The 20357-nt window shown below is 27.6% G+C and overlaps 1 protein-coding gene across 5 annotated transcripts in view; it reads right to left on the reverse strand.

Annotated features, from left to right (window-relative positions):
- kn (EBF transcription factor knot) overlaps positions 1 to 20357 on the reverse strand; it is a 99111-nt gene that overhangs the window by 40554 nt on the left and 38200 nt on the right. For all 5 annotated transcript variants that reach the window (XR_012413084.1, XM_073988587.1, XM_073988586.1 and 2 more), the window contains exons 4-5: positions 13418 to 13491; positions 8611 to 8679 (exon numbers count right to left, since the gene is read on the reverse strand). Coding sequence is in view for 4 of the 5 variants with exons in the window: in XM_073988587.1 (XP_073844688.1) it covers positions 8611 to 8679; positions 13418 to 13491 (143 nt within the window). In the remaining variant the exon portion in view is untranslated. The remainder of the gene's footprint in view (positions 1 to 8610; positions 8680 to 13417; positions 13492 to 20357) is intronic.

Raw genomic sequence — 20357 nt, forward strand, 5'->3', positions numbered from 1 at the left:
GTTTATAAAAATTCAACATATTTTATTAATATATTAATTTATTTTATTTTATTAAGTTTGAGGTTATGTTGTGAAGCAAATGTTTGCACACTTGGTAAACTCTAAAGCCAAAATGTCAAAGAAAGTGTGGAGTATTTTTTGGTAATTTTGTTGTTTCTATATCAATTCGTTTGTTTTTTAAAATAAATATTAAAAATATTGATTTTTTAATTTTATATTTGAGAATCTATTTTTTAGGTAAAATAATTTATTTATAAAAAATTTAACAATTTTATGTGTTTGAGTTCACCAAAAAAACCCTGTAGTCTATAATCCAAAAGTAATAATTTCCTGCTTTATTGTGCATCCATGACAATGGCTTTCAAAGGATAATCATTTAACTAATCGTATTAATTTTCTTTTATATTTTGTTTGTTACTTCCTCAAATGTTTTGTCAATGAAAAATGCGTTTTATTTCTTTTTTTTGTTTACCTTTGCTTTATCTTATGTCTATATCTTCTTTAAATACACACGCATCTCGATATGTATTTTAATGTACCCCCCTACCACCCCCAACAAAAGCGTAGAATTTAACGCACTTTGATGCGTATTTATTTTTATGCTCTTGACTTTCTTTCATTTTGTTTTTGGCCAAAATCCCAACAGCATGAGTTTGAATCCCAAAGCAACCCCCAAATTTTTGGTAAAATAAGGTAAACACGTAAAAATGTTGTGATGCGTAGAATAACAAATACAAAACACGCACCCTTTATGGGGGGAAGGCAGCAGCAAGACAAAAACAAAACGGCCGACAATGAAGGAAGGATATGCGTATACAAAGTTTTTGGCAAGGAAAAGGGATTTTTTTTGGGGAAAGGATGGAGAAAATGGCAAAAGAGAGAAGAAAGAAAGGGGGAGTAGAAATCAATGCTGCTCATGGTGGATGGTTTTCTTTGGGGAATTTGGGTGTCGAAAAAACTCACTCAAATGGTTGAGTGGAAAATTTAACTAAATAATATATTTTTATTTAAATTGTTTATAACAAATAGTTAATTAAATATATAATATGTATTTATACAAATTTATTATTATTATTTTTTTTTAATTTAATTTGACTCAAGAGAAGGAAACAAAAACGTTAGCAACAGTTTTCTCCCAAAGGACCATGGTTTTTAGCTTTCATAAAAAGTGAAAGTGGAATGTATTTTGTTTTGTAGATGATGTTTTTGATGCTTTTTGTTGTTATTTTGGCAACTGAAAGCTTTCCTTTATTGTTGTCAGCGTATCATCAAAGATTTTCACTTAAGTAACCGTAGGCAATAATATCTCAACAAGTCTGTTGTGAAAAACTGCCAGAAGGGTTTTCCTTGCAAGGGTCTTAAAGAAAACGGCATTTTACACTCGCACACACACTGTAAGCCTCTAAAGCTTTACACATACTTAAACAATTCGCAAAAGAAACAAAATGGTCGTGAATGGTGGTGGGTGGACTACCGGTAAAAGGACCATGACCATGATGGCGTAACGGAAAGATATCACTCTAGCAAAAAGAGTTTTTTTGAGTAAACAATTTTTGCACAACATCACAAGGAATGCTACTGGTGACATTTGGTGCTAAAAATGTACAGTTAATTTTTTGATTTTGATGGGGGGGTTCATAAAACTATGGAGAGATTCCTTCTTTTAAAGAAGAACCAAAAAACATTAAATTGGAATCACAAACTATTGGCCATTGCCTTTTTTTTAGTTAGTTAGAAATGGAATTTACATGGATTTGTTTTCCATCAATAGTTTGACCTTTAAATTAAAGGTCAATTTGTTTATTGAATGAAAGGAAATAGTCACGCACAGTTAAAAGACAGAAAAGGACAGGCAAATCAAGCAAAGCAAACGAAAAGTTAAATTGGAAAAGAATTTGGAAAAAATAAATATTTCAATAATGTTTGGCACGTTTGTTTTTTTTCAGAACTCATTACACACATCATTGAAAATAAACAGTTTTAATTTGTTTTACAAAAAATATAAAACAAATTAGGGAAAAAACGGCAAGGAGTTCAAAGCAAAGAATTTAAAATTTAATTCTTTAACCTGAATCTGTTACCAATTTAGAATCATTTAAATTTAGTTTTGAGGTTATGTTGAAATTTCAACATTTGTACAATTGCGGCTTTTTAATGAGAAATACATTGCTAATTCTATTTTGATAAGTGTTATTGCTTGTTGTAAATATCTATTGGCAATTTAACTGTCTTGAAAGTTGATAGAAATTAAGTTTTGAGGTTACGTTGAAATTTCAACACGTAAACAAGACAAGTTTGCAATAAAAAATAAATTGATAATACTATTTGGATAATTGTTCTGTAAAAATCTATAGACAAAAACTGTGTATTAGGGTCATGTGTTTGGATAAAAATCGAATTTTTGAGGTTATGTTGAAATTTCAACATATGATGGAGGCATGCCTGTAATAATAAATGAATTGATAATACAATTTTGTTTTGTATTCGAGCTTGTTGGAAATATCGTCTGCGCCTGGTCATGTTTTCAACTAAAAATTCAATTTTGAGGTTATGTTGAAATTTCAACAATTGACCTAGACAAGTTTATAATGGAAAATGAATTGCCGACACAGTTCTACTACGTGTTCAGGCGGGTTATAAATATCTATTGACCATAACTCAGTGCTATGGTATTGTTTACAACTACAAATTAAATTTTGAGGTTATGTTGAAATTTGAACATTTATTTTTTTTTTTAAATGAAGTGATAATACAATTCTGTTACGTATAACAACTTGTTGAAAGTAACTATTGATTGTAACTCAATACTCTGGTCTTGTATGCAACCAAAAATTAAATTTTGAGGTTATGTTGAAATTTCAACATTAAGCTAAGGTATATTTTGTAATCAGAAATGAATTGATAATAAAATTGTATTACTTGTTCCAGCTTTTTAAAATTATATATTGACTATAACTAAGTTTTCTGGCCTTGTTGGCATCTAAAAATGCAATTTTGAGGTTATGTTGAAATTTGAACATTTAGCCAAGTTAAGTTTATAATTAGAAATGAATTGATACAATACTGTTACGTGTACCAACTTGTAGAAAATAACTATTGACTGTAAGTCTATATTCTGGTCCAAAACTAAATTTTGAGGTTATGTTGAAATTTCAACATTAAGCTAAGATATATTTTGTAATCGGAAATGAATTGATAATAACATTTTGTAACATGTTCCTGCTTGTTAAAATTATATATTGACTATAACCAAGATTTCTGGCCTTGTTGGCATTTAAAAATGCAATTTTGAGGTTATGTTGAAATTTGAACATTTAGCCAAGGTATGTTTATAATCGAAAATCAATTGATAATACAATTCTGTTACGTGTACCAACTTGTTGAAAATAACTATTGACTGTAAGTCAATATTCTGGTCTTGTATGCAATCAAAAATTTAATTTTGAGGTTATGTTGAAATTTCAACATTTAGATAAGGTATATTTTGTAATCGGAAATGAATTGATAATAAAAGTTTGGTACAATTTCCAGCTTTTTAAAATTATATATTGACTATAACTAAGTTTTCTGGCCTTGTTGGCATCTAAAAATGCAGTTTTGAGTTTATGTTGAAATTTCAACAATTGCAAAATCGGGCAAAAATTGCTAGAAATGTGAAAAAATTTTTTTGGCAGTTTTAGGTTTTCCAAATCAATTCATATTTCCTTAAAATATGCATTAATGGCCTGTTTCTCTAAGACGATTCGAATTCACATTCGTTCGAATTACTACTATACTCCTGTTGTAGTAGGAAAAGTTTGTTTAATTGAAAATAAAAACAATTCAAATATTTTTCAAAAAATAGAAGTTTGGTAGTAGTTCGAACGAATTTGTATTCGAATCGTCTTAGATAAACAGGTCATTAATTTTTTATTTTACTTAAGTTTTGGGTTATGTTGAATTTTCAATAAAGTCATATTTCAATAAATGCGAATTATAACCAAAAACAGCTACAAATGTGTAATAATTCTTGCAGTTTTTGTTTTTCAGTATAACTATTTTCCTAAAAATTTGCTTTTAATTTGTTATTTTACTAAATTTAAAGGTTATGTTGAAATTTCAACAAATGCACGCTTGAGTAGAATTAATGGCAAAATATATGTAATATTTTTGCAGTTCTAGTTCTTCCAAATCAATTCGAAGTTTCTTAAAAAATATGCATTTAATTTATTATTTTACCAAAGTTTTAGGTTATGTTGAAATTTCAACAAATGCACGCTTGAGTGGGATTGATGACAACAAATGTTTAAAGTGAGTTGTAATTTTCTGCAGTTTTAGTTTTTCCAAGTCAATTCGTATTTTCCTTAAAGGTATACTATAAATTTATTTTGCTAAATTTTGTTGAAATTTCAACAAATACATACTTGAATGAGATAAAGGGCAAAACTTTTGTTTTTTTTTGTTTTTCAGTATTCATATTTTCCTAAAAATTAGGTTTTAATTGTTATTTTACTAAATTTAAAGATTACGTTGAAATTTCAACAAATCCACGCTTGAGTAGAATTAATGGCAAAACATATGTAATGCTTTTTGCAGTTCTAGTTTTTTCATATCAATTCACAATTTCTTAACACATGTGCATTTAATTTATTATTTTATTAACATTTTAGGTTATGTTGAAATTTCAACAAATGCACACTTGAGTGGGATTGATGACAACAAATGTTTAAAGTTAGTTGTAGTTTTCTGCAGTTTTAGTTTTTCCAAGTCAATTCGTATTTCCTTAAGGGTATACTTTAAATTTATTTTACTAAATTTTGTTGAAATTTCAACAAATTAACACTTAAATGAGATAAAGGGCAAAAATTTTGTTTTTTTTTTTGTTTTTCAGTATTCCCATTTTCCAAAAAAATTAGCTTTTAATTTGTTATTTTACTAAATTTAAAGGTTATGTTGAAATTTCAACAAATGCACGCTTGAGTAGAATTAATGGCAAAATATATGTAATATTTTTGCAGTTCTAGTTCTTCCAAATCAATTCGAAGTTTCTTAAAAAATATGCATTTAATTTATTATTTTACCAAAGTTTTAGGTTATGTTGAAATTTCAACAAATGCACGCTTGAGTGGGATTGATGACAACAAATGTTTAAAGTGAGTTGTAATTTTCTGCAGTTTTAGTTTTTCCAAGTCAATTCGTATTTTCCTTAAAGGTATACTATTAATTTATTTTGCTAAATTTTGTTGAAATTTCAACAAATACATACTTGAATGAGATAAAGGGCAAAACTTTTGTTTTTTTTTGTTTTTCAGTATTCATATTTTCCTAAAAATTAGGTTTTAATTGTTATTTTACTAAATTTAAAGATTACGTTGAAATTTCAACAAATCCACGCTTGAGTAGAATTAATGGCAAAACATATGTAATGCTTTTTGCAGTTCTAGTTTTTTTCATATCAATTCACAATTTCTTAACACATGTGCATTTAATTTATTATTTTATTAACATTTTAGGTTATGTTGAAATTTCAACAAATGCACACTTGAGTGGGATTGATGACAACAAATGTTTAAAGTTAGTTGTAGTTTTCTGCAGTTTTAGTTTTTCCAAGTCAATTCGTATTTCCTTAAGGGTATACTTTAAATTTATTTTGCTAAATTTTGTTGAAATTTCAACAAATGCGCACTTGAATGAGATAAAGGGCAAAAATTTTGTTTTTTTTTGTTTTTCGGTATTCCTATTTTCCTAAAAATTAGCATTTAATTTGTTATTTTACTGAATTTAAAGTTTATGTTGAAATTTCAACTAATGCACGCTTGAGTAGAATTAATGGCAAAATATATGTTATTTTTTGCAGTTCTAGTTCTTTCAAATCAATTAGCAGTTTCTTAAAAAACGATGCATTTAATTTATTATTTTACTAAAGTTTTAGGTTATGTTGAAATTTCAACAAATGCACACTTGAGTGGGATTGATGACAACAAATGTTTAAAGTTAGTTGTAATTTTCTGAAGTTTTAGTTTTTCCAAGTCTATTCGTATTTCCTTAAAGGTATACTTTAAATTTATTTTACTAAATTTTGTTGAAATTTCAACAAATACACACTTGATTGAGATAAAGGGCAAAAATTGCTAAAAAGGCGAACAAATATTATGCAGTTTTAGTTTTTATATAGTTTTAATAAATTATTTTAATACATTTTGAGATTATGTTGAAATTTCAACAAATGTAGAATTAAGTAGAATTAATGGCAAAATATATGTAATATTTTTTTGCAGTTCTAGTTCTTTCAAATCAATTCGAAGTTTTTTTAAAAAAATATGCATTTAATTTATTTTTTTACTAAAGTTTTAGGTTATGCTGAAATTTCAACAAATGCACAGTTGTGTGGGATTGATGACAACAAATGTTTAAAGTAAGTTGTAATTTTCTGCAGTATTAGTTTTTTGAAGTCAATTCATATTTCCTCAAAGGTGTACTTTAAATTTATTTTACTAAATTTTGTTGAAATTTCAACAAATGCACACTTGAATGAGATAAAGGGCAAAAATTGTTAAAAAGGCGAACAAATGTTAGACAGTTTTAGTTTTTATATAGTTTTAATTAATTATTAAATAAGTAATTATTTTAATAAATTTTGAGATTATGTTGAAATTTCAACAAATGTGCACTTGAGTGGATGGAATTAATCCCATAAAAATTGTTAAAAATGTGAAAAATTTTTTTCAGTTTATTTTTTTAATATCAGTTCGGCTTTTTATTAAGAAAATTTTTAATTTAATTTTACATAATTTTGAGTTTATGTTGAAATTTCAACAAATGTACACTTTAATAGAATCAATGGCAAAACAATTTCTAAAAATATGAACAAATTTTGTGCAACTCACTTTCCCAATTCAATTCGTATTTTCTTAAAAAATATACATTCAATTTACTATTTTACTAAAATTTTAGGTTATGTTGGAATTTCAACAAATGTACAATTGACGGCGTTTGATGGCAAAAAAATGCAAAAAGGTGTATTTTTTACACTTTAAGTTTTTCAATATCAATTCGTATTTCCTTAAAAATAAACTTTTGATTTATTACTTAACTAATTTTGGAGGTTATGTTCAAATTTCAACATTTTTACACTTGAGCGGTAAATATGGCCAAAAATCACTAAAAATGTGAAAAAATTATGCGATTTTATTTATTCAATATTAATTCGTATTTTCTTTAAATTATATTTTTAATTTATTAATTTTACTAAATTTTGAGGTTATGTTGAAATTTCAACACATGCAGACACGGCATATAATCGGGGAAATGGTGTGAATTTATTTTGTCTTCTGCATAAACATGTTTTTAACACACGTGATCTTTAAGCGTTTTGCTTTTGCGGCACCAAAAAATTTTATTTTCAAGTTTTTTTCCTCTCCGTTAAACAATTAACCTTAACAACAACTTAAACCACTTTCCATCGAAAAGGTAATTCGGAGTGTGCCCAAGTTTTCATTAAGTTCGGAGTGTGCCCAAGTTTTCATTAAGTTGCGGAGGGTGTTCACCACCATACATTTGTTGTCAGTCTCGTTTTCATGTCTGTGGGTTCTGCTCATTTTCCGTTCATGTCGAACACGGACAACAACAACATGCGTTTTGCCAATTTATATGTTCAATATAAAAATGTACAAGTTATATTTAAATTTTGTTGTATTCTCTCCCTCCCTTATGGAAAATTATCGACATGTCGGTTGTTTGGCAAGCAGACAAATGTTGTACTACATCATCCATAAAACAAATGAGAGATGTCCTCTCGTGTTGTGGTCTTTGGTTAAAATTCGTCGGTTGTTCATGTAGCGTTGACGAGGATGATGATGGCGAGGCATGCCACCAGCAGTAAACATAATTTGCTGACACGTGAGCATGTCACGTGTAAAGCCAGTAAATGTAAATGACTTACAAATGGTTGTCGGAGGTGGTGGTATGAAAATCATGTTGGGAAAATAAGGTTGGCTAATTATTGGAAGGATTTTATATAAAGAATCATATGCCAGGGCGGGTTATGATGATTTCATTTTAATTTCACTTAAAACAAAATAAAGGAACTTCCCATTGCAACTTTATTTTCACTTTAAACGAAATAAAGGAACTACCATTGAACCACAATTATCCTTGCTGGAAAAAGCAAAACATGAGTAAGTAACTCCTTACATATCATTGTCTATTGTAGCTTATTGCAACCAATACTGTGTATATCATCACTGAAAACATATCAAAATACTTCTTCTCTATCTTTTCCTCCTTAAAGTCCTTGTCGATATTGCCTGATATCCTTGAATATTGCTTCTGTTATTTATTATAATGAAAAGCTGCTTAAAATGTCAGCTTCAAAAGGCAAAAAAATGTAAAACAAAATTATGTGTAACTTCATAGGACAATGTCTTCGGTAAAGCCAAGAAAGAAGAAGACAAGAATGAAGGAGAACAAAATTCAATACCGCTGAATGTCACCATGATATTGATGTTGTGCGTTTTTTTGTGTTCTTCCTTGTAAAAGGATAATATTGTTATAGCCAAACATAATACTTATGACTGACTGACTGGCTGGATGCTTAAAGATGTTGAGGAGAAAATGTATAAAATTACTTACCGATCAATAATGACAGGATCCGATGGTGTTTCATTGCGGTTGCCACAACTTTTTTTGTCACAACAGCGGCTGCAAGAAAAAGAAAAGAGAGGAAAAGGATATGATAAATATGAAAATTTTGAAGATATATGTTAAAGTAAGAAAAGTAAAACAGAAAGAAGTTAACAACAAAATCACTTTTGAGGTTATGTTAAAAAATGCACTTTTGAGGTTATGTTGAACTTCCATTTAACGCAAACTTAGGTGGGATTATTGATAAAAACAAGTGCTAAAAAGCGAAAACATTTTCTGCTGTTTTAGTTTTTTCAATATCAATTCGAATTTTAACAAAAATAACATTTTACTTAATTTAGAGATGATGTTGAAATTTCAACAACTACACATTGGGTGTTAATAATGGCAAAAATGGCTGAAAGTGGAACAAAATGTCCTGCACTATTAGTCTATCAATATCAATTCGAGTTTCCTCAAAAACATACATTTAATCTATTATTTTACAAAATTTTGAGGTTATGCTGAAATTTCAACAAATGCACACTTGAATGGTATTAATGGTAAAAAAATTTGGCAAATGCATAATAATTTTTGGCATTTGTAGTTTTCCGAGATCAATTCAAATTTTCTTAAAAAGGCTTCTTTTTTTACTTATTTTTGAGGTTATGTTGAAATGTCAACAAGTACACACTTGGGTGTGTCTAATTTTTTTTTCAAATAGTGGTACTTCCAAATCGATTAGTGTTTTCTTAAAAAAGTACTTTTAAATTTATGATTTCACTTAATGTTGAGGTTATGTTGAAATTTCAACAAATGCACATTTTAGCGGGTTAATAGCAAAAATTCCTAAAAATGTGAAATAGTTTCGGCATTTAAAGTGTTTCCAATTTAATTCGTATTTTTTTACAAATGGGCTTTTAATTTTTTGTTTTAGTTAATTTTGAGGTTATTTTGACACTTAATGGCAAAAAAATTACTAGAAATGTGTCATTATTTTTTGGTATTTTCCTAAAAAGTCTTTTAATTTATTAACTTACTTAATTTTGAGATTATGTTGAAATTTCAACAAATGCACACTAAATTTCAACAAATGCACACACACGCTAAAAAAAATGTAACAATTTTCTGCACATTTTCTTTTTCCAAATCAATTTTTATTTTGTTAAATATATAGTGTTAAATTTTTTTTTACTTAATTTTGATGTTATGTTGAAATTTCAGCAAATTCACACGTGATAAAAATTGCTAAAAATGTAAAAAAATTGTCTGCAGTTTTAGTCCTTCTAGATCAATTCATATTTCTTGAAAATTATACTTTTACTTTATTATTTTATTCAATTTTGAGGTTATGTTGAAATTTCAACAAAAGTACACTTCAGTGGAAATAATAATGTCACAAAATTTCTTAAAATGTGTATTAATTTTCAACCGTTACAGTTGTTTTCAAATTTGCATTTTCGAGGGGTTATGTTGAAATTTATGTTGAAACATATGTTGAAATTTCAACACATGGGTAATAATATTCGTCCATTTTAAAGCTTTCAACTCAATTCGTATTTTCTTAAAATCATATTTTCAATTTATTATTTTACTAAATTTTAGGTTTTGCTGAAATTTCAACAAATAAACACTTGGATGAATCGATTAAAAATTGCTAAAAAGTCATAATTTTCTGTAGTTTTTTGAATTTCCAAATCAGTTTGGATTTTCCTAATAATATACTTTTAATTTATTATTTTACTAAATTTTGAGGTTATGTTGAAATTTCAACATTAAGCTATGGTTGATTTTGTAATAGGAAATTATATATATTGTCTATAACTAAGTTTTCTGACCTTTTTGCATCTAAAAAATGCAATTTTGAGTTTATGTTTAAATTTCAACAATTGTAAACTCGAGGAGGATTAATAGCAAAAATTTGCTAAAAATGTGAAACGTTTTTTGGCAGTTTTAGGTTTTCCAAATTAATTTGTATTTCCTTTTAATTTCTTTTAATTTGTTTCTTTTCTTAATTTAAAGGTTATGTTGAAGATTCAACAAATTTACGCTTGAGTAGAATTAATGGCAAAATATATGTAATTTTTTTTCAAGTTGTAGTTCTTTCAAATCAATTCGCAATTTCTTAAAAATTATGCACTTAATTTATTATTTTACTAAAGTTTTAGGTTATGTTGAAATTTTAACAAATGCAAACTTGAGTGGGATTGATGACAACAAATGTTTAAAGTAAGTTGTAATTTTGTGTAGTTTTAGTTTTTCCAAGTCAATTCATATTTCCTTAAAGGTATACTTTTAATTTATTATACTAAATTTTGTTGAAATTTCAACAAATACACACATGAATGAGACAAAAGGCAAAAATTGCTAAAAAGACGAACAAATTTTATGCAGTTTTAGTTTTTATATAGTTTGAATTAATTATTTTAATAAAATTTTTAACTTGAGTGGGTTTAACAAAAAAAAAAAATACTAAAAATGTGAAATATTTTTTTTCAAAATCAATTTGCATATTATTAAAAATAGGCTTTTAATTTATTATTTTTTTTATATTTTAGGGTTATGTTGAAAATTCCATAAATGCAGAAAATTGCTAAAAATGTACAAACACTTCCGGCTGTTTTAGTTTATTCAAAAAATAATGCAATTTCAACATAAAATTTCAACAAATGCACACTCTAGGGGGATTTGTTGCGAATAATTGCCGAAAATGTGAAAAACATTTCTGCAGTTTTAATTGTTTAATATCAATTCGTATTTTCTTAAAAATTTGACTTTAATATACTATTTTACTTAATTTTGAGGTTATGTTGAAAATTCATCAAATGCACACTTGTGCGGGAACAATGCCAAAAAATTGCCTTAAATGTGTAAAACTGTCGACTGTTGCAGGCCTTTTTAAATCAATTCGTATTTTCTTAGAAATATACATTTAATTTATTATTTTAGTTAATTTTGAGGTTATGTTGAAAATTCAACAAATGCACAACTGAGTGGGATTATTGGCCATTTATTTTTAAATTTGTAATATTTTTTGCAGTTTTGGGATTTCCAAATCAATTCGAATTTTCTACATTACATATAATTTATTATATTTTAGTTAATTTTGAGGTTATGTTGAAAATTCAACAAATGCACAACTGAGTGGGATTATTGGCCAACATTTTTTTCAATTTGTAATATTTTTTTGCAGTTTTGGGATATCCAAATCAATTCGAATTTTCTTAAAAATAGACTTCTATTTTTATATTATATTTGTTTAATTAATTCGAGTTTATGTTGAAATTTCAACAATTACACGCCTGAAAAGTGATTTTTGTATATTTTTTTTTTAAATTTTATGATTCTGCCCTCTCTGTTCCATTATATTACCATCACAATGGATAATAATCTCTTTATAAACTACATAGCTAGACACCAAGTATCCTCCGAACTACCTGTAACTTTTAAGTTACCATGCCATGTTGTTGTTGTATTGATATCATAGTGTTGTGTTCTGGTATCACTCAATACTTTAATGCGTAAAATTATGGCCAAATGCCAAATATTCTTTATGTTATCAAAGAACAATAGACTTACATACCCTCCACATGCTTAATCCTATCCTTAGAACAAGGCTATATACAAGTTTTGGGTTTTGTTGCCACATCGTTTTTTTGTTTTGCTACCCAAAAACACGTGAAAAAAGCCCCAACTGAAAGGAGTGACACACAATGATAAAAAATTGTCCTTAGATGGAGACAGAGAAGACTTTGGTGAAATGCGTTGTAAAGGATAATGCTTTACACACACACATAAATACTGAATTACATGGAACCCCGCAAAGTAAGGATAAAAGTTTACTAAAGCTTAAACAAGCATTACATGGATGATGACAATGACAATGTTGGTGTGTCTGGGATGCTGTTCGAAAGATATTCTTAAGGGTGCCAGGGTGTGTGGATAACATGCTAAAACATAATGGCTTTTGTAGTTAACTCCATTTTATGAGCAGGATATGGTCACAACGCACTGGACATACGCAGAATCAATGCTGCTGGTTTGGGGGATAATAAAGAGTTTAGCCAAGAGCAAGGCCATTTTCCATAGTAAAGCAAGTGTTGGAAGAAAGATGGTGGAGAAAACAGGACATGAAAAAATGAGTTCGTCCATCAATGAATAGCTCGTCGCTCCTGTATCAATGTCTTAGAGAAAGTGTTGTTTTGGGATGCTTATGGCCAAATCAAACACTTTTTCATTTCATTACAAAGGGATTCTATTTCGCTCGGCCTGAGATTGTGTAAATGACTTGACTAACGAGTGGATATTTGTTAGCCAGACGACAGACAATAAGGCAAGGAAGCGGAGAATAAGGGAAGACAAGACAAGAAAATCAGGGAGTTAAGTTAACGAAAATCAAACAGAAAATTTATTTCTTCTTTTTTTGTTAAAGGAAAATGGTGTGAAACTTGTATTTGATTTGTATACTCTTCTTTGGACTTTTTTTGTGGCCTAGCCAAAATGCAAATATCTAACACGCCGACAAAATATAACACTTGTTAAAGGATAAGCTAGATGTAATGTTGCTTGTTTTTCCTTGCTTGCCTAGAATGCCCTGGGGTCCTTGAAGTGCAACCTCCTTTTTGGCAATGATTTACTTTGCTACTTTTTTTCTTTTACTCGCTCATAACTTTATTATGCAAATAAGCCGTAGATAGTTAAATTCAACAAACGGAAACAAAGAAAATAACATAATATGGAATAATTTTAAAACAAGGAAACGATAGAAGGGAGAAGGAAATTTAAAATAATATAGAGTTAGAAGTAGAATTCTTACCTGCACATAACTTCATGTGTCAACAATACTCGGCACATTTCGGGATTTTTATCCTGGCCTTCATAAATGATAGCCTAAAAGAAGAAGGAGAAGAGAAAGAGATAATAAATATGAGTTCAAAAAAAAAAAAAAAAATAACATTAAATTTTGAGGTTAGGATGAAATTTCAATAAATTATTGTTTATTATTATTTAATTCAGTGAGACAAAGTGATTTGAAACTCTAATTTATAAAAAGGTTTTAAGCATAAAAATCCTTTAATGAAATAATGATAAGTTTGCATTAAAAAAATTCAATTTTCAGATTATGTTGAAATTCCAACAAATTCACTATTAATGGCAAAAATTGCTAAAAATGTGTAATGCAAAAATTGCATTTCAAGAGTTTACAAATCAATTCGTATTTTTTAAAAATAAACTTTTGATTTACTATTTTTTTAATTTTGAGGTTATGCTGAAATCTCAACAAATGCACGCTTAAATGGAATCAATGGCAAAAAATTGCTGAAAATGTGGAAAACTTTTCAGCAGCTGTAGTTTTTTGAAATCAAATAATATTTTCTTAAAGAAATCGTTTCATTTATTATTTTTTTAAATTTGAGGTTATGTTGAAATTTCAACAAATGCGCACTTTATTTAGATTAGTTGCAAAAAATTGCTTAAAATGTGAAATAAGTTTTTGCAGTTGTAGTTTTTTTTTAAATCAGTTCATATTTTCCTAAAAAGGCTTTTTATTTATTTTTTTTTTTTTAATTGAATTGAATTGTTGAAATTTCAACAAATGCTCACATAATGCAAAAAAAATTGCTAATAATGTGTAATAATTTTCTGCAGTTTTGGTTTTCTCAAATCAATTCGTATCTTCTTGAAAAGTATTTTATTTCATAATTTTTCTAAATTTTGGGCTTATGTTGAAATTTCAACAAATGCACACTTTAGTTAGATTAGTGGCAAAACATTGCTAAAAATGTGAACTAATTTTTTGCAGTTGTATTTTTTCAAAATCAGTTCATATTTTCCTAAAAATGCTTTTAATTTATTATTTTTTACAAATTGAATTGAATTGTTGAAATTTCAACAAATGCCCACTTAATGCAAAAACAATTGCTAATAATGTGTAATAATTTTCTGCAGTTTTGGTTTTCTCAAATCAATTCGTATCTTCTTGAAAAATATTTTAAATCATAATTTTTCTAAATTTTGGGGTTATGTTGAAATTTCAACAAATGCACAGTTGAGTGGTATTCGTGGCACAAAAATTGCTAAAATTGTTTAATAATTTTCTGTAGTTTTACTTTCTCCAAAACCTTTTGTATTTTCTTAAAAATAATTTTTTTTTATTTATTTTAAATTAATAAAAATTTAATTAATTATTTAAAACGAATTGATATAGAAATTTCATAACTGGAAAATATTTTTAAAAAAGTAAGCTTGTTCCGAAAATGCGTTCAAAATCCAAGTGTGCACTCAAAAATTAAATTTATGTGGAAATTTCAACACTTGCACACTAGAGTGGGTATAATTTCCAACAATTGAAAACTATTTCAAATAATGTTCTACGATTCTAGATTTTTAATATCAATTCGTATTTACCTAAAATATACTTTTTTGTCATTCCTAATTGCCAAAAATATGGCAATTTTTTCTGAATTTGCAGGCTTTCAATATCAAATCGTATTTTCTTAAAATATGTTTATAGTTAATATTTAACTTTTTGAGGTTATGTTGAAATTTCAACACTTAAACAACAATTATATAAATAAAAATAATTTCCGAAAAATTGAGTGGAAATAATTTAAAAAATTGTCAAAATATATTTTTTTATTTTTTTCATTATATAAAATAAATTTCAATTAAATAATTTAATTAAGTATTTGTTTAGTCTAACGAATTGATATTGCAATTTCAAAACTAGGAAATATTACAATAATATTGGTATGTTCCGAAAATGCATGCGAAAGTTAAGTGTGCATCCAGAAGTTAAATGTTGAGGTTATGTTGAAATTTCAACACTTTCATACTTAAGTGGGAATAATTAGCAAAAATCGCTAAAAATTCGACACAATTTTCTGTGATTTTAGTTTTTTAGTATTAGTATATATAGAATTTAATTTTTTTAATTTAATGTTGATGTTATGTTGAAAATTCAACATGTGCACACTTGCGTGGCAATAATTTTTAAAAATTGCACAAAATTCTACATAATTTTCTATGCTCTTAGATTTTCTATATCAATTCTGCTATTTATTTATTTTTTTACACAAAAAATAATCACCATATGTCCTTTTGCATTTGTTGTTGTTAGTTTTTTTCTTGTCTGGAAAAAATCTGCCGCAAAGCAAACCATTTTTCAATTTGCCTTTGACACCAAAACTTGTCATTCTTATACAATTCATTGGATTTACATTAAAGGATTTTGGGTTAACAAAAACAGAAACAACAAAACAAGTGTCACATAAGGGTTTGTTTTGGGTTCTGTCCGAAAACCCCTCGTAAATCCTTGTGATTAGTGTTTGATACTTTTGCTCAAAAATTAATTTCTGATTATGTTATTGTTTGTCCTTGGTTGGATGGTTGGTTGACTGGTAACTTGTCCGTTTGTTTGTTTATTTGTATGCCACGAGGGGGAGGGAGAGAGGAGAGGTTTCCTTTCTAAAGGAAAAAATGTCACATATGTTGCCAGTTACCCAGTTGAATAACAAACAGTAGCTGGTTGTAGCTCTCAACATTTGACAAGAGAAAACTTTTAGTCCTCTAAAACTAGAAATAATGTGTAATGATGAGGATGAGGCTCATGGTGGTGGTTGGTTTTCAGTAGTTTTCTCTTGGTGGTGGTGGTTGTTTCCCGGGTCCTTAAAATCATTGTTGCAGAAATTATTATCTCTTGTTGTACGACCTTCTGTTAATATTTTTGTTTTTGTTTGGAACTGCATTCAAATCATAACCTAGCTCAGGCCTTTTTTGTAAACATCCATCCTACTTTTGTTCGGAAGATACATGGTTTAAAGAGATAACCTGGTAGATTACACCCTCTAGAATAAGATTTATTCTGGTTGGAATGCACTGCAGCCAGCTAGAGCTATAGGATTACACATGTACCACCACAAAGAAGGCGCATTACCCTGGCATTTTGGAAGATGTTTTCCATAGATTTAATTATTTTCAAATTAGACTGGTTGCAGGGAGGGCATTGTCTTTTTTGTTGTTATTTGAAATGATGAGCAGTTTTAAATGATGATGAGGATGCACACCCGTAATGGAAATTTGAAATGGGTTGTTTGTTTGTAGTTTGTGAACAATGTTGCAGCATTTTTGTTGGGGGGTTGAAGTAGTTGTACTTGAAATTTGATGAGTTTTCTGTGGAATAGAATAGATAGCATTATCCTGGTTTTAAGGTAACTCATCTGGTCCAATAATGCTTCAAACACTTGCGGTTTTTATGGCCTAATGATTTTTGAGTGAGTGCGAGTGTGCACATGCAGACAATTTTTACATATGGCAGTATTTTTTTCTTTTTCGTTTTGTAATATTTTGAAAATTAATTCCAATTGCCTTGATGTAGGTTAACAAGAGGAGAATTTGACCAATATTTTTGCTGTTGTTTATATTTTTTGATGGATGGCCTTACGTGATGGCTTCTATGACAGCTTACAATGACTACTAGACATATGTTAGAATAATTAACATTTGTTGAAGTTTAAAAGTTTTGAGAATTTATTATACGGAAATGGAAAGGTTATTTTAAAATTTTCGTTAATCCCATTCAAGTGTGCATCAGACTTGAGTGGGATTAACGACAAAAAAATAGTAAAAATAAGTAATAGTTTTTCCAGTTTTAAGTTTTTTTAATGTGCTTTTAATTTATTATCTAACAAAATGTTGAGGTTATGTTGAAATTTCAACAAATGCACATTGAGTGGAGTTTGGAATTAAAAAAATGTGAAAATTTTCGGCAGTTGTAGATTTTCTAAATCAATTAATATTTTCCTATAAATAGGCTTTTAATTTATTATTTACTAAATTTTTAGGTTATGACGATTTTGAGATTATGATGATTTCAACTGCTGCACACTTGAATGAGACCGATAACAAATAATTGCTAAAAGTGTTTAAAAAATTTCGACCGTTTCAGTTTTCTCAAATCAATTCGCATTTTCTTAAAAATAAAAAAACTATTCTTTTAAATGATCATTTTACTTTATTTTGAGGTTATGTTGAAATTTCAACAACTTTAAACTTGCGTATAATCAATGACAAATAATTTCTAAAAATTTCCAAAAATATTTGGCAGTTTTAGTTTCTCAAATCAATGCGTTTTTTCTTCAAAAAATATTATTTATTATTTTGTAACTAAAAAATTGTTGTTTTTTTATTTAAAAATAATAAATATATATTTATTAGACGATACTAATTGATATTGGAATTTCAAAACCACGGCAGGTTTCAGTAAATCAGGCTTCGTGTGAATATGTAAGTCGAGTTCAAGTGTGCAACCAAAAACTTAATTTTTAGGTTATGTTGAAATTTCAACTGATGCACACTTGATTGATATCAATGGCTAAAAATAGCTAAAAATGTGTTATAATTTTCGGCATTTTAGTTTTTCCAATTCAAGTAACCTTTTCCTAAAGAAATAGACTTTTAATTTATTATTTTATTTAATTTTAAGGGTTTGTTGAAATTTCCACAAATACACACTTGAGTGGGGTTTATGGCAAAAAATGCTAAAATATTTTAGTTTTTCCAATTCAATTCGTATTTTTCTAAAGAAATAGACTTTTAATTTATTATTTTACTTAATTTTGAGGTTTTGTTGAAATTTCAACATATACACACTTGAGTGGGATTTATGGCAAAAAAAATGCTAAAATGGTGTTATAATTTTCTGCAATTTCAGTTTTTCCAAATCAATTCGTATTTTCCAAAAAAAGGGCTTAAAATTTATGATTTTATTTAATTTTGAGGTTATGTTGAAATTTCAACAAATGCCCACCTGAATGGGATTAATGGGAAAAATTGCTACAAATGTGTTATAATTTTCTACAGTTTCAGTTTTTCCGAATTAATTTGTGTTATCTTAAAAAAAAAATTTTTATTTAATTTTTTTATTAAAATATTAAATATTTTTTTTATTAAGCTATACGAATTGATATTGAAATTTCAAAACCATGGTGTGTGTCAGTAAGTCTGGCTTGATTTGAATATGCATGTCAAGTCGATGTGTGCAACCAAAAACGCAATTTTGAGGTTATGTTGAAATTTCAACAAATAAACACTTGAGTGGGATTTGTGGCAAAAAAATGCTAAAATGGTGTTATAATTTTCTGCAATTTTAGTTTTTCAATTAATTATTATTTTCGAAAAAAAGGGTCTTTACAAATATGATTTTACTTAATTTTGAGGTTATGTTGAAATTTCAACAAATGCACTCATGAATGGGATAAATGCCAAAAAAATTCTACAAATGTGTTATAATTTCCTACAGTTTTAGTTTTTTTCGAATTAATTTGTGTTGTTTATAAATATATTCTTTAAATATTTATTATTAAAAAATTAAATATTTTTTTATATAGCGATAAGAATTGATATTGAAATTTCAAAACCATGGTGTGTGTCAGTAAATCAGGCTTGATCTGAATATGCATGTCGAGTCCATGTGTGCAACCAAAAACGCAATTTTGAGGTTATGTTGAAATTTCAACAATGCACTTTAAATGAAATTTATATAAGATAAAATTAATAAAAATATTAAAAATTTTTGCTAGATCATAGCAATTCGTCTTTCTTAAAAATTTACATTTTTGGAGTCCATGTGTTCACCAAAAACTTAACATTTGAGGTTATGTTGAAATTTCAAGTCGTGCACAATTGACCGAATTCAGGTGCGGGAAATTGTTAGAAATATTATAAAAAAGTCCGTAGATTTCTATTAATTTCTCGTTGGAATAGAGCTTAATGGCCAATGATGCAAGTGAAAAAGGAAAATTTAAGATTTTGATTGTTATGACCGAATATTATATTTTCATTTAATAAAAAGTGTTTCCAACGGGCTGATTCGGTCAGTTATTTTTATGGAATAAATAAAACTAATTTATTTCATATTTAACTCAACGTTTCGTTGGTCTTTTTCCAACTTCTTCAGGAGTTTTTTTTTATTAGAAAATCCTACGACAAAATTACATTGGTGTTCAAATACATTTTTCAGATTATCGTTTTTGTTTACTTACAATTAGTTTTCAATACCATTGTTAAAATTATTTCTTAGATTATATTAAAAACTGGACATCACAACACAGAAATTTGTATAATTTTAAAAATAATTACTAAAAATATATAAAAATATTGCAGCAAAAAATCCTCTATCTATATCACAGAGCCGTCGTTTTTTAAATAATTTTCTGTTTTTTTTTTTTTATATTTTATGTTCTATTTATTTTCCTCTTATTTTTCTTTATAAAAATTATTAATAAATTAATTTGTTGTATGTATGTTCTCGCTACTAAAAGCTTTTTAATTTAAATTTCCCTCTTTAAATGATTCCATAATTCTGTAAAACGCTTAATGTTTATTGTTTGCCTGGCAAAAAAATTCATAACTTTATGATGCATTAAATCGTTGAAATGTAAGTAGTTCCACATTAACGATACCATCATCCATCCTGTAGTAATTTATCAATTTGTATCCATAATAAGTGGAAATATGGAAAACAGGACATAAAAGAACACACACACACATTGTGGTTATGTTAATGTGGGCCTTCTTTGCAATTTGGGCTATGCGCTTTTGAGTGTTAATTAAGCGATAAAATTAATTCGAACGTCAACACTTTACATGGAAGTCCGTCCGTCCAGTATCTATAAACATTGTAAAACATGTCCATGATACTGATGTTGATGAAATATAATGTATGCACCATCATCATGGAGAAGAGGCCAAAGTGG

This window comes from Musca autumnalis, unplaced genomic scaffold, assembly GCF_047663935.1.
Source record: "Musca autumnalis isolate F117 unplaced genomic scaffold, ASM4766393v1 scaffold_5, whole genome shotgun sequence".
In the NCBI taxonomy this organism is placed as follows: domain Eukaryota; kingdom Metazoa; phylum Arthropoda; class Insecta; order Diptera; family Muscidae; genus Musca; species Musca autumnalis.